Raw genomic sequence first — 14,085 nt, 5'->3', positions numbered from 1 at the left:
TTACCTCGCTGCCTAAGTTTCATGTCATCAGTGATTTCTGGTTGTTTTAAATGCTAAGTGTATTTTATGATTTTGTAAATTAATTTTGAATATTTCATTATTACAATAAAGTGATTTTTAAAAATCAAGTAATGATAGTATATGAAACTGGAAGAACAGAGCTTGATTTTTGAGACTATCGTAGTTAAAAATCAAACACCTGAAAGAGTAAGGATAAAATATTTAAATTGGAATTGAAAATATGTTAGGAAGATATATAACCAATTAATCATTTTCAGTAAACAACAAAAGCACCTTAAGATTATCCCTGAATTATGTCAAAATTGAATAGTCTATAAAGTTAAATTTATTCTGGAAAAGAAACAGTAAATGCTAACTTTTTTATTTTAAATCTGTTAAACTATTACTTATAAAATTTATGTTGTGTAGTCACTTTCCTTACCTAGTACATATGAAGATAGTTTCTAAGAACTAATTTCATAATTCTGCAACTATAGGACATTCTCTAGAATATCAAACATAACTCACTGATAACTGATTTTCAAGCTTGTTGTGTAAGTCATGTTATTCAATTTGAGATTCCTTAAGTCCTCTGTTTTTATTAGTCAAAATTCTGCTTGACACGGTAGTATTCTGACCTTACTTGCTTTACTGACTTTTTAAGAAATAAAAAATCTTTTTTAACTCTCCAGTATTCAATCCCTTTTTAATTCTGTAAATTATCTACAACATTAAAAAGTATCTGATGACCTTATTTGTTAGATAAGGGTGTTAAATAATTTTCACATTTTTTGATGACAAAAAAATTTCTCTCCTGTTCTATTTTTTTGGTTAAAATATATTGCTAAGGCATTTTTTTCTTTTGTGTTATTGTACCCAACTGCATCAATTCTACTGACTTCCTGCTATTTTCTTATCAGGTATAGACTTTTAATCTCCTGAGGGGGGTTTACAAAAAAGCAGTAATAAGATTTTGATCATATATTTTTGTTTTCATAGAGACCCTATTCTAGGTTTAGAACCACTGAAATTAGGACTTTGTGACACAAAAAGATATTTTAATTGGGCTAGGCCGACTGTCTTATTTTTGAGTGTTCAGGTTAAATGTATACTAGGCTATTGCATGTTTCAGTCCAGTGTTGTTACTTATTTGACTTTACGGTGTTGTTAAGTGTTGTCATTTCACTAATTAGTTGATGCCTGCAGCTAATTTTTTAAGTCTATCTTGCATGTTCAAATGTATCCTTATTTCGCTGTATAGGATGGCCATGTCTTTCTATTATCTAGTGTTATTTTGAGTGCTTTTCCAAGCATAATTTTGGTAGCATTTTTCTGTTACAGAGTAGCTTCCAAGTCCTTTTCAAAAAGCATTTGAGATCAGTCTTTCTTAGATTGCCCGAAAAACATATAAATAACTACTAACTTTGCCCAGATTTCATTTTTTTTAATTCACCTTTTCATTTCTTTTCATTTTCATTGTCTGATTTACTGTCTGAATTCCTGTCATGAAATAATAGATGCTTGGTAAATAATAGTTTAAAAAAAAATGAGATTAGATACTTATTAGAAAGGTTTAATATAATTACAATTACTCTACTTGGTGACATGCCTAGCACATTGTTTTTGTTCCATGGTTGCTAAAACATAACTTGATTTACAGAGAAGGCATAAATAAAGAATAATTCCCTTTAAATTTTAGCATTCCTTCTAGGGCTTGACACATGACACATTTAATCATCAGACTTGGATCTATCTACAACTTCTCCCTAGCCTGAATGTGATTCTATCTATGAACGAATGTATGCCCAATTTTCTATTGAAATACTCAGTTATTTTAGACTCTTAGCTTCTTAAGTACACTGCTGATCTCAGTTGATTTTCTTTTTTAATCATGATCATCATTTCAGTAACTGTCATGTATCAGATGAGCTGGCTATTCTTGTGACACATCTGTGTTTATACAACAGAATCTATGGCCACTCTTCTCAAATGTATCCTTTTGGAAGTTGTCATTTGATTAAAGGCTTAAGAGATTATATTGGCTAAAGAGATTGCTGATCTGGTAGAGCACCCAGTTATCTATAGCTGAAGAAAACAAACTTGAATTTAGAAGTGTATTCATTGAAATAGTACTTCTCTTTAATGAATACCAAAGTTTAAAGATTCCTGTATAAAGTCATGACCACTTAAATTGTTCAGCATAATAATTGTGTGACAGTCTTATGATAACAGTGATTTCATCCTATTAAGATATATCATAATTAAAGAGAACAGGTGTCCCTTTTCATTCGAATTTCACATGATACCAATGTGACACTTGACTCATCTTTTTGTTTATGATGTATTATTTTTTCTGTCACTGACAAGAACATTATTATGCATGGAAGAACACAAATATTGAAGAAAAAATTTGAGCCTTCACTAAACCAGAATTTTTATTTTTATTTTTACCAACTATTTTTTTTTTTGATAGGTCTTGTAATACTTAAATGTTAAAATGCTTTTCACTTAAATGTAAAGTATTACTTGGAATCCTCTTATTCCTAGGCTTAATAGTTTTGTGATCTAGATTTATTTTTGTGTATGTTAATGAGGCTGAGTATTAGTTATTTATAGGAAAATGAACAAATGGCATTTGAACAAGCATTTATTTAGATCCTAGTTAATGTGTGCCAGGTTTGCTAGACCCTGAACTGTAAGGAAGAAAGATGGATTTAACATTAACAATCTTCCTTCGTTTGAGGAGCTCACAGCCTGGCTGCTGTTTTTGCATACTTGTAAATATATTTATTAAAATGCAGTGTAAGTGCTAGAGGAGAACTGTGTGGAATCTTGTGGAAACGTGGAGAAGTTTGCAGCTAAATTCTTGGATGGTCTTGGAAGGCTGCTTGCTCCAAGGAGGTCACTTTTTCATTTAGTCCTAATTGTGCATTTGACAATATCTTGTAAAATTAGAAAGCACACTACTTTTAAGTACACTGTATTCTAAGAAAATAAAATTAATTTAATGTGTTAAATATTCTCCCATTACTGTTAAAATAGTGCCTGAAATAGTGGCTTAGTAAAGGGGAGAAAGGGAAACTTTACTTTGTACTTTCCACGGTTATTGGAAAGCATATTTTTTGTCTCAAGAAGGCATTTGAGTTGAGCACATATATATTGTTTGTCCCTTTCAATTCTAATTCTTAATGTTCTACAACATGCAGGATTCAGTGGGAATGTTTAAATAGTTGAGGAACTTTTTTTAATAATATTGAAGTTTTGCTACTTAACTCTTTAAAAAATAAAAAATTCTAACATGCAATTTATAATCTTTTGCAAACTCATATATATATTTACTTAAAAAGAGCACCCTATTTTATTTCTTTAAAAAATTATTATCTACATAAAGCAGTAATAGAATTGTGTGTATATGTGTAATTATTGTAGATCTTATATATCCAAAGTCAAACCAAGGTTTTTGTTGCTTGTTCTCTTCTGTAATCATTTTTGTTTCATTGTAGCTTGAGAATAAATACTTTATTTGAGCTTTTTTTTTTCCTAATAACAAACTTTTACAGATATTAACTACAGTAGCAATAACCATAAATGAAATTTCCTTATATTATTTAAAATAAGTTCCCAGAAAAATACCAAACTTAAATAATAAAATATGTAAATCAGGACTACAGACTTCTGGAAATCTTTTATTGTGAGAAGTCCTACAATGCCTTCTTTTTAAGAACATATAGCAATACAGATTTATTTGCAGTCTGGGGTTTCTCTTAAAATAATATATATTAATGTATCATGATTTGTGATATACTACTATTTTACCAAATATTTTATCTTGTATTATTAGGATCTACAACTAGAATATGGACAAGGACACCAAGGTAGTTACTTTTTAGGTGGAAACAAGTAAGTAAAGTTCTTTTAAAACTTAATATAAATTCAGGAATAATTAAGTTGCCTTAACATATTATATTTTAATATTTATGAAAGTAAATTGTATTAGTCTGATAGGTATATTTTATAATATGCTTTTAACTTTTTTCATTGCTATGTTGCTCATCATTTAGTAATTGTAATAGGGACAATCACCATAAATTTTTTATATCAAGCTACTTTGTAGACCTTACTTGTTAGGGAAAACTAAGTACATTCCAACTGAAGATAATAATATGCTTTACAGTTTATATATCTTTTATTCATAAAGTTGACCTGTTTATTTCTTACAAAACCTGCTTTGGTGTGTCTGTGTCCCCCAGATGTGTTGGCCCTGAAAACAGCTGTAAATATTCACACTGTTTAGAAACCTTAATTTTTCATCTGGTAAGAGTCTTTTAAAAAGTGGATAGTAATTAAAATATGTCTAAAGTCTTAAAAGTTATTGATTCATGCAAGAAATAAATCCAACAATGAATTCCAGGACCAGTCACACATCACACTGTCTAAAAGCAACTTTACAAGATTTAACAATTTCAGTTGTTTATAGCCTGAGTTAGCAAGATGAGGGAAGACTCTGCTATTCCCATAGTTTCTCATTTCCTGAGTTCAAGGATGAATTATCATTATATAAACTAATTTATAAGGAAATATTATTTATATTGTCAAAACCTTCCAGCAATGTTGATATTATTTTAATAATGAGAACAACTTAAAATTTCAAAATTTCAAGTACATTAGAGAGTTGAGACATATACACACATATTTTAAGTTAAGCAGTTGAGAAATGGTGACTAAAGACAAGTAGCTTAGATTTAGTGATTATAATGCAAAATCATGTCTCTCTTTTTTTTATATATATAAATGAAATATTTAATTTAAATATACTATCTTTTCAACATAGAGAAGAGACTTTGAATACAACCTAGAGAAATTCATTAGTTTTGATTTAAACCGAACTTCAGTTTAATACCACGAGGTGCTTTTTAAAAATTATTATTACCCTTATTTATGTTTTTGAAAATGGAAAATAAGTATATAATTTCCCTGGTGAAAATGAAATTCTATCTAAATAGTAACTGTTTGCTATATATAGTTTGTCTTAATGTGTTGATGGACAGCAATGGGAAGTCGGTCTCATAGTGGGTTAGCAAATAAAAAATTCTGAAGTGGTTTTTATGTTATTTTGTCTAAATTTGAGGTCTTTACTTTTAAGGACTTTGTTAGCAAATTTTGGTGTGTTTTAAGAGAATGGATAGTTTGGAAAATACCTCATTTACCTTTTTTTGGTTCATTCGAAATATATTTTTAAATGACATACTTGCAAAAATACAAAAAAAAAAAAATGGCCCATCACTTAAATGCTTTTCCAGATTCCTTTGTTCCTATTGTCTAATTTCTGACTGTTAGAAATTTTCCTAATATATGGTTACTTTGGCTAGGTAAAATGTTAATAATTTCCCCAACTTCATTTTTTGATTAATTGGATCCCTGCTTAAGGAACTGTATTCTATATAACGAATCACTGGCAAGGTAGGTTGTCCAAAAGTTGGACCTTTGGCTGTGTTTCGTGTACAGGTATATACATACATGTGACATGAGCATGGATGTAGCACTTCTCTTACTGTACTGATATGTCTGCTTTATTCTTGTGACTAGGCAATGTTTTAAAACTCACAGGATTTCCTGCTTTCTCCATAGGTGATCAGGCAGACAGATTTCCATTTATGGGTTTCTACCTATTCCAGACCACACAGGAACTAAGATAGTGTGTTGTTTTGTTTTGTTTTTAGTGAATGCATATGTATTTTGACTTACAGGGTGGTTTTCTTTTTCTTTTGAAATCTATTATTATTGAGGTCACCCTTTCTGACCATATAAAACAAACAAAATATTATTTTTAAAAGAAAAATTATTTCTGATTTTGTTTTTAATGTAGACTAAAAATTCTAAAGACAAATTCTCTTTCAAAGACCTAAGTCATAGTGAACAGTAAATTGAATTACACCATTCCTGATACAGTTGAGTGTAGAAGTAGTAAAGGCCAGAAATCTTTTTGTAGGCTATGAGACTTTGAGAAATTTACTTCAATTTCTCTAGTGAAATGGGGGTTATAATAATACCTGCTTTCTAGGGTACTAAGGATGAAGTGGAATAATCATTGTAAAACATTTAGCGCCTTTAAGGTTTAGTAAATACTTACTGGTTGCCCTTATTTGTAGTATATACTCAGTCAATAATTATTGATTATAAGAGCAAATAAATATCAGTGAATAAAACTGCTCTTTGGTATTAATGAAATAAAGAGGTTTTTGTTTTGTTTTCGGACATAATCAGGGCAGTACTTACAGATTGTTTTGAACCAATTAGGCGATTTCAAAAGATTTTAGTAACCAGTGGCACAAATTCCTTAGCTAATTCAAATATGCTGAATATTTTGGCAGTGGTTTTTTATTTCTCTCTGTATCAGTTTCTTCACTTCATCAGTTAAATCTGTGTTTGCATATTGTTTCAATCAAATGATTTTCTAATCATTTTAGATCGACTTAGTAATTTAATGTCTGAGGACATCATTTTTATTTTGTTTTTGTACATTACTTTCTAAAAATTCCATAATAGAAGAATCCAAGTGGACTAGTGAATAGTGACTTTTTTAAAAAAAATTGTATAGGACCCAATCTTGGTGATTAAATCAATATCACTGTTTTTTTTTTTTTTTTCCTCAGTGCTCTCAAGATAGAGTATTTACTACTATAAATGGACCTTTCAGTAAATTTAGCTATGTTTCATTTTCTCTTTTAAAAGCCTGAAAAGCAAATCATATATCCTATTTTTCACTAAGACAATTAATTCTTTAACTTTATTAACAAAAAAAGTGTCAACACATAGTAGGATATTTATAAGTAAATGAACAAAAAATATATATGAGTCCCAAGTCATAGACTAGCTGCATTTCCATGTTCTCTTATTCAGCCTTTCTCTGTTATTCTTAGAGAACCTAGTACTTCTCCCAGGAAGACTGGTTTTTAAAAAATGGAATGAATGCCATGTAAGTCCAATCAAATATAATAACTGAAGATAAACTACATTTAAATTCTCCTCTTAATTATTTCCAAATCCTAATATTCCCAGCTGGAAAAAGAAATGCCTCAAAAAATATTGTCATATGTTTAAGAACACTTTTTTTGTCACATTTTGTAAGATGATATAAAAACCCAGTGTACAGTTCAGAGATATTATGTTTAATTTGGTCAAATGGTTTAAAGCGGTGCTTCTTAAATTTTTGGTCTCAGGATCTCTTTACAGTCTTAAAAATTATTAAGGACTTCAATGAGTTTTTGTTTATATGGATTAAAATATCAATATAGTATTAGAAATTTAAACTAGAACTTTCAAAATATTTAGTAATTTATTTAAAATGATACATAAACTCATATTGTCTTAAAGAATATTTTTGTGTATTAAAATTTTTTTCATCAAGGACCAATTTAAATGCCACCTCTTCATGGTTTTTTCCTTGTAACACCACTTAATTTCTCTCATGAGACTTAGAAGCAGCAAATAATTGCAAGAAGAGGCTTTATATATATAGGTCAGTGTATTATAGCAAACTTTTTGTTGAGTCCCACTAACATTTTTTTATGAAGAATGGCTCTTTTTGGAAACAAAATAATATTAGTAAGAAAAGTACATTGTTTTATTTTTTTTCAAATCTCCTTAATATTTGGCTTAATAAAAGTCAGCTTGTTTTTCATCTCTGCTACTAGTCTGTAGTGATACCATGCATCTTACAGTCCAGAAAACTCTAGAGTTCCATTCTCAATGAAAGAATAAGGGTGGAAAAGTAAATGCTTTAGTTTTATGAAAATGGTTTTGACCTTGTAGAACTCTTTGTAGATAAGAGGCCGGGAGACCCCCAAGATCCTCAGACCACGTTTTGAGAATACTAGTTTAAAAAATGTTGCTTATTCAATAATAATAAAGAAGATACTAATTGAATACTTAGCTATATTCTAAATTTATTTTCTAAGCATTTTTACCTATATTAATTCATATCCAGATAAACACATTGACATAAGTGCTATTATAATTCCCATTTTACTGATACAGAAGCTTGAAGCATAGGGAAATCAAAGTAACTTATCGAAGGTCACATGGCTTACATTGGCAGAGGCAGGATTCAGATTTAGGCTGTCTTTGCTTCACAAGCTGTCATAATTTTGCTAAACTGCCTCAATTTTTTTCATTTCAAAGTAGGAATTAACAACTGGTTTATGGTTTTCCTATGTCGTTTACCACTCCAGATTTAGAACTTTGTCATTTTTAATATTTAGATTGTTATTAAGCTGGCCTAATTAATTTTTAATGGCTAAAATCTATTAATTGCTTATACCAGCTAACCATACCTTTCATTTTCTCTAGTTTTATGTTTTGATAATTCTAAGGAGAGTTTTTTCCATTATATATAGGAGGGAAAAATGATTAGAAGGTACTACCTTACAACTTTTGAGGAGAGTAAATTTTCTGCTGAATCACTTTTACCTCAATAATCTCTTAGCAACTGTATTTCTCTCTATCCCATTAGCTTTAAGAAGCTATTGAGTTTTTATGCTTAAAGAGTATTATATAGGAGGTATGCTGCACAAACTTGCAGTGAAAGCAAGGGAAATCAGGAATGCCATGAGTTCTCTCTTACATTCCTGAATATCAAAGTTGTATAAATTGCTCCTAATGATAAAATCCTCGCACCTGGTCTAATACAGGCTTAGTCTCCCAAAAGTGTAAATGTGTTTGCCAGTACACCACTGGAGAACAGATACATCAGGTAAGTGAGTGTCTTCTGTGAAAGCAGAGTGCTCTACATTCATGTATTCACATCACATGCATGCATGCTTTGGCAGAGAGATCCAACATGTTGAGTTTCATTTTGTAGGATTGCCTGAGAGCATGATGTTTTTTCAAAGTGTGTCACTTCCTTTATTTTAAGAAAAAGAAAATATAATTTCAGATGTCAGGTAAATATTCCAGGTAAAATCCAAATCCTGGAAACCCCTGACTATGACCCTGCAGTTATTGTTTTGTCAGTCCTATTGTGACATTTCATGGTGGGTTGTCCTCTGTTTGAATTGGTATTTTTCAGTAAACACTAAGACTTATTTTGCTCATTTAAAAAATATATATATAAACATTAGCAACAGAAAATAGAGATAGCTCATTAAATATATCTTGATGTTTTATGGTATAGAGATGATCATTGTAGTACATTTTAGTAAATAGTAAAAATAATTTATGCATTAGGCTGAAGTGATGAAAATATGTACTTATTGCCATTTATTTATTTATTTTTCTTTTAGGAGTCTTCTGAAGTCTGTTGAAGAAGAATTACATCAACGGTAATTTGAATTTTTAATTAAGCTTAAAATACCTGCATCACAGATGAGTAGTCTGTTTGCCCCCTTCTGTCAAGTAGCCTAAAGTTGTTTTTTTGTTATTGTTGTCTTAATTCTGAATTCTGTGAAGATGTTACAATAAAATCTACTTTGCAGTAGCCCTTTGTGCATTTTCTAAAATTTCTTCTTAAGCTGGTGTTGGTAAAGTTCATTTAGTAACAATGGAATCCTCCTCCTCTATCCTTAGAGGACACGTGGCACATTTAGAAGACGATGAAGGGGATGATGATGAATCTAAACAGTAAGCTCTGTTTCTGTTTTTGGCAAAAGAAAATGTGTCATTTGACCTTACTTCATAGGTTCGACATTTTAAAATTGTATTTTTAAAATATCAGTAATTTTAATATCAGTAGTAACATTATTGTGAGTTCTAACACAGTTTCCTTTTTTTTATTCTAGTTGTATTAGTCAGCTCAGTCATCCTCAACAAAATACCATAGAATGATAGTTTAAACTATAGTATTTTATTTCTCACAGTTTTGGAGGCCGGGAAGTTTAAGCTCAATTCGCTGGCCAATTTAGTTCCTGGTGAGAACTCTCTTCCAAGCTTACAAACAGCTGCCTTCCCACTGTGTCCTCAAATGGGCTTTTCACAGCGGTACATGCGGAGAGAGAAATCTCTCTCGCTGTTCTTATAAAGCCACTAATTCTGTTTGATTAAGGCTTCACTCTTATGACCCAAGTTCACCTTCATTACCTCCCAAAAGCACTATCTCCAAATACATTCACATTGGAATTAGGACTTTAACATATAGATTTTAAGGGGACACAATTTAGTTCATAGTATTTTGCCCCTGATCCCCCAGAATTTATGCAAAATAGTCATTTTATCCCAACAGCCCTAAAAGTCTTAACTCTTTCAAGTATCAAATCTAAAGTCAAAGACTTATGTAAATATCATGAAACAATCTGATTTAGATCTGATGATCTCTGATCACCTTTGGGATCATTTTTCCCTCTTGAAGAATAGCCCATGCTCTGTCATCCTGTCCTGTGGAATCCAAGGAAGTCCAGCAGCCTTCCTTCGTTTTGTCTTGTCTCCATCCTCTTCAGTTCAGACTACCCGTGTCTGTGCTGGTATAATCCCATAAATTCTTTACTGAGTCCTAGTCCAGCCACACCCTTGGTGTTCTCTTCAGAACATGCTTCCTCCTGCCATCCATTTCTGAGCTAATATGGATAGGAGGAGAGTTTTTCAGATTTCAAGTTAGGTTCCTTTTTTGCTTAACAATTCCTTCTTCAAGTCATCTTTCTCTTCTTTCATTTAACTATAAGCAGTGAGAAAGAACCAAGCTGCTCCTTCAGTACTTTGCTTAGAAGTCTTTTCAGCTAAATATCCAGTTCTATCACTCGCAAGTTTTACTTTCCACAAAACACTAGAACATGAACACAATTCAGCCAAGTTCTTTGCTACTTCATAACAAGGCTCACCTTTTCTCCAGTTTTCAGTGACATCCATATTTCCATCTAAGACCTCATTTCTGCCTACATTCAGTGGATGAATATCTATTCTTTTAACGGATGGAAACTTTCTCACTGGCTCTCTTCCTTCTGACCTATCACCAGAATTACTCTTAATATCCATATTTCTAGCATATACCTTAAAATTGTTTCAGCTTCTACCCATTACCCATTTTTAGGAGTTTGTTACATCAGCACTCCATTATTTGTTACTGAAATCTGTCTTAGCTCAAGCTTCTATAACAAAATATTGTAGATTGAGTGGCTTGGACAACAAATTTGTCACAGTTCTGGAGGATACAATGTTTGAGATAAGGCGCCCACTGAGGGCCCTATTCCTGGTTTTTAGACAGCTGCCTTTTTGCTGTGTCCTCATGGCCTTTTCTTGATGTGTGCGCAGAGAGAGATTGCTTCCTCTTCTTAGAAAGGCCACCAGTTCTATTGGATCAGGACCCCACCCTGTGACCTCATTTAACCCGTTACCTCCTAGAGGCCGGACATCCAAACACAATCACACTGGGGGTTAGGGCTCCAACATAAAAATTTGGGGTGCACACAATTTAGTCCATACAACAAGTTGATAACAAAGAACCTTGGGGGGAAAAAAACCCTAAAAGGTAGTAAATATTATAAATTAGTCAATTGGTAGCTGCTGTAATTATTGCTACAACTACAAAGAGGCTTATTGTGTGGTTGATTAAATTTCATCTGATTTATTTCAAGTAAAATACTTTGGATATAAATGTATTTTTAAAGAGGGAATATTTTGACTTATGTAAGCATTGATATTTAGTTCTTTTATTTTTAAGGAAGTTTCATGGTAGAGTGACAACAGCACGTGACTCTTTGGAAGCTTAGGTTTTCCTTTCTACCTCAGCAGTCTGTGACTTTGGATCAGGTCACTTAACCTTTCTGGGCCTCAGTTTCATCATCTGAGAATTTATGTTGTATCATTTAATTTTCTGTAAATTTTTTTAAAACTCCGATCCTAGGTTGTAATGAATCTTGCCTTCAATAAGTCAATTCTGCCAATAATTTCTTAGCAGTGTATATAGTTTTTGATGAGCTTCATCGGAGATATTTCATATCTAACAGTAAAAATATGTATTACATTGTAATATTTTTTATATTATATTATTTTGCTGTTTTTCCCTAAACCATCTGTTACTTAGGTTTTTACCTTAATAATTTTTCAGTTGGAACTGTAGTTATCTTTTCCAGTTTTAATTACTATAGTTTTGAAACCAAAAAAGCATATCTAATCCATTACTTCTGAATAATTTTTCATTCAGCATAACTTGGAAGATTTCATGGAATATTTTGGAAAACCCTTGTAGAAAAAGGAACTTGTTTATGCAAGTTTTTTCTCTATAACTTTGTAAAATTAATTGTATTTGTTATAGTTATATTTATAAATTATATTAATATAATTTATAAAATATATTTGCAAAATGAAGAGTTCTAATTCTAAACTTTTATATTTTTATAGTTCAACCATGAAAGCAAAAGTTCCACCTCCTTTGCCACCAAAGGTAGACAGATTAATTTTTCTATTCAAATTATGTGTATGTGTGATTGTTCTGCCACTTTAATACCTGTATTAATACTCACTCTGTGGCTTCATTTCACTTAGGATCTACAAAAAAACATGAAGAAGTTACTAATCATGATATAAGTAGATGATTGTGATTATTTTTGTCTTTTTTTAAATTATCCAACTTGTCATTTATTGTTTATTGTAAGTAAGGACTAAAAATTTGTACATGAAAATGATTATATTAATGGATTAGTTTCATTTCACTTGGGTTAGAAAACTCAGAATTTTTAAATAAGATTTTGTTCCTCAAAATCTACAATCTACTAATAACTGATTTCCTGAGAATGGGTAAAGAATAGTGATTTATCATCACATATATTTAATTTTCAGAAGGTACTTTTAAATTAAAAATACAAATTAGGTCAGTAATTATTAAAATTTTTTTATCAATGAAATCCTTTTGCCAAACAAAAGCATCATAAAATAATTCCAACAAATTAATTTTTTTCTTTTTAAGGTAAAATGAATTCATATAAGTTTGTGGTAATATATATTTATTCTGTAAGCATGTATGCATAGCATATTTTAATTATAAAATAAACAGTTTATAAAATGAGCTATTAAAAGGTTTGAAATCAGGGGTTATAAATGCAAATTGGTGTCTGACCAGTCTTGACATCCAATATGTTACTATATTTTATTTACATTTTATATTTTTGAGAAAACTATAATTCACACAGGTAAAAAATAGTGTATTTGCTTGTTTAGTTTTATATTAGCAAAAATATAGAGATCTGAATTTCAAAGCAATAGTACTGAGTAACTTCCTAATAAGGGACGCGTTATATAAGAATTTATACATTCTCCAAACCTTCTGCAGATAGGTTTGTTTTTCCATTGTCTGAACAGAAACTCTCAGGCATTTTCTATTGCTGTGTTAGTACTCTCCATGATGGTAAAATTTTAATTGGTATCTTCTCCTGCCCCCAGTATGAAAGATTAAGCATTAACATAAAAGACACTGAATCATCTAACAGAGACAGTTTAGATTAGCTGAATTAGGAACTGAATTTCAATTAGCATGAATGTTTAAAATAAAAAGAGACTCATTTACACTGGAGATCAGAAAGATGAGAATGTTTTTATTATTGAAAACCTCTGATGTGTACTAAAATTTACTTCAGGAAAAATATTTAATATTTTTTATGCTTTATGGAACCATGAATAATTTCATGTTTAACCATTGGTCTCCTTTTCTGTATTATTTCAGCCCAAGTCCATATTCATACCACAGGAAACTCATTCTACTGAGGATGATAATCAAGGAACAATCAAGAGATGTCCCATGTCAGAGAGCCCAGCAAAACCATCCCAAGTGCCACCTAGACCACCACCTCCCAGATTACCTCCACAGAAGCCTATTGCTTTAGGTAATGGGGGAAAAGATGCTGAAATAAGAGTGTTTTATCAGTTTTTCATACTGTGTGGAAAAAATGGAGGGAATCTTTTAAGATTATTGAAATTCCTTTAAGGAGGAAAATAGAACAGCAATGGCTATAGAGATGTTTTTTGCTTTTGCCTCATAGTTTGAAGTATTTTTATAATAGGATTACCTTTGACCCAGTCTGGGATATTTTGCCCCTTGTTTCTTATTTAATATCTAGCCCTCCCTCTTTTAAAGAATTGTTTATGCTTACACTTAGTTCATTG

The 14,085-nt window shown here is 30.9% G+C and overlaps 1 protein-coding gene across 5 annotated transcripts in view; it reads left to right on the top strand.

The window, feature by feature from the left end:
• MAP4K3 (mitogen-activated protein kinase kinase kinase kinase 3) overlaps window positions 1–14,085 on the top strand; it is a 138,146-nt gene that overhangs the window by 91,241 nt on the left and 32,820 nt on the right. For 4 of the 5 annotated variants that reach the window (XM_016142254.2, XM_016142258.2, XM_016142257.2 and 1 more), the window contains 5 exons: window positions 3,842–3,900; window positions 9,282–9,320; window positions 9,565–9,618; window positions 12,328–12,370; window positions 13,646–13,805. In XM_016142254.2, coding sequence (XP_015997740.1) covers window positions 3,842–3,900; window positions 9,282–9,320; window positions 9,565–9,618; window positions 12,328–12,370; window positions 13,646–13,805 — 355 coding nt within the window. Of the gene's footprint in view, window positions 1–3,841; window positions 3,901–5,427; window positions 5,461–9,281; window positions 9,321–9,564; window positions 9,619–12,327; window positions 12,371–13,645; window positions 13,806–14,085 lie in introns of all 5 variants that reach the window. The other variant, XM_016142252.2, reaches the window with a different exon arrangement.

This window comes from Rousettus aegyptiacus, unplaced genomic scaffold (assembly GCF_014176215.1).
Source record: "Rousettus aegyptiacus isolate mRouAeg1 unplaced genomic scaffold, mRouAeg1.p scaffold_m13_p_7, whole genome shotgun sequence".
Lineage (NCBI taxonomy): Eukaryota > Metazoa > Chordata > Mammalia > Chiroptera > Pteropodidae > Rousettus > Rousettus aegyptiacus.
The sequence above is the reverse complement of the archived record's forward strand: the minus strand, read 5'-3'. Positions and strand labels throughout refer to the sequence as shown.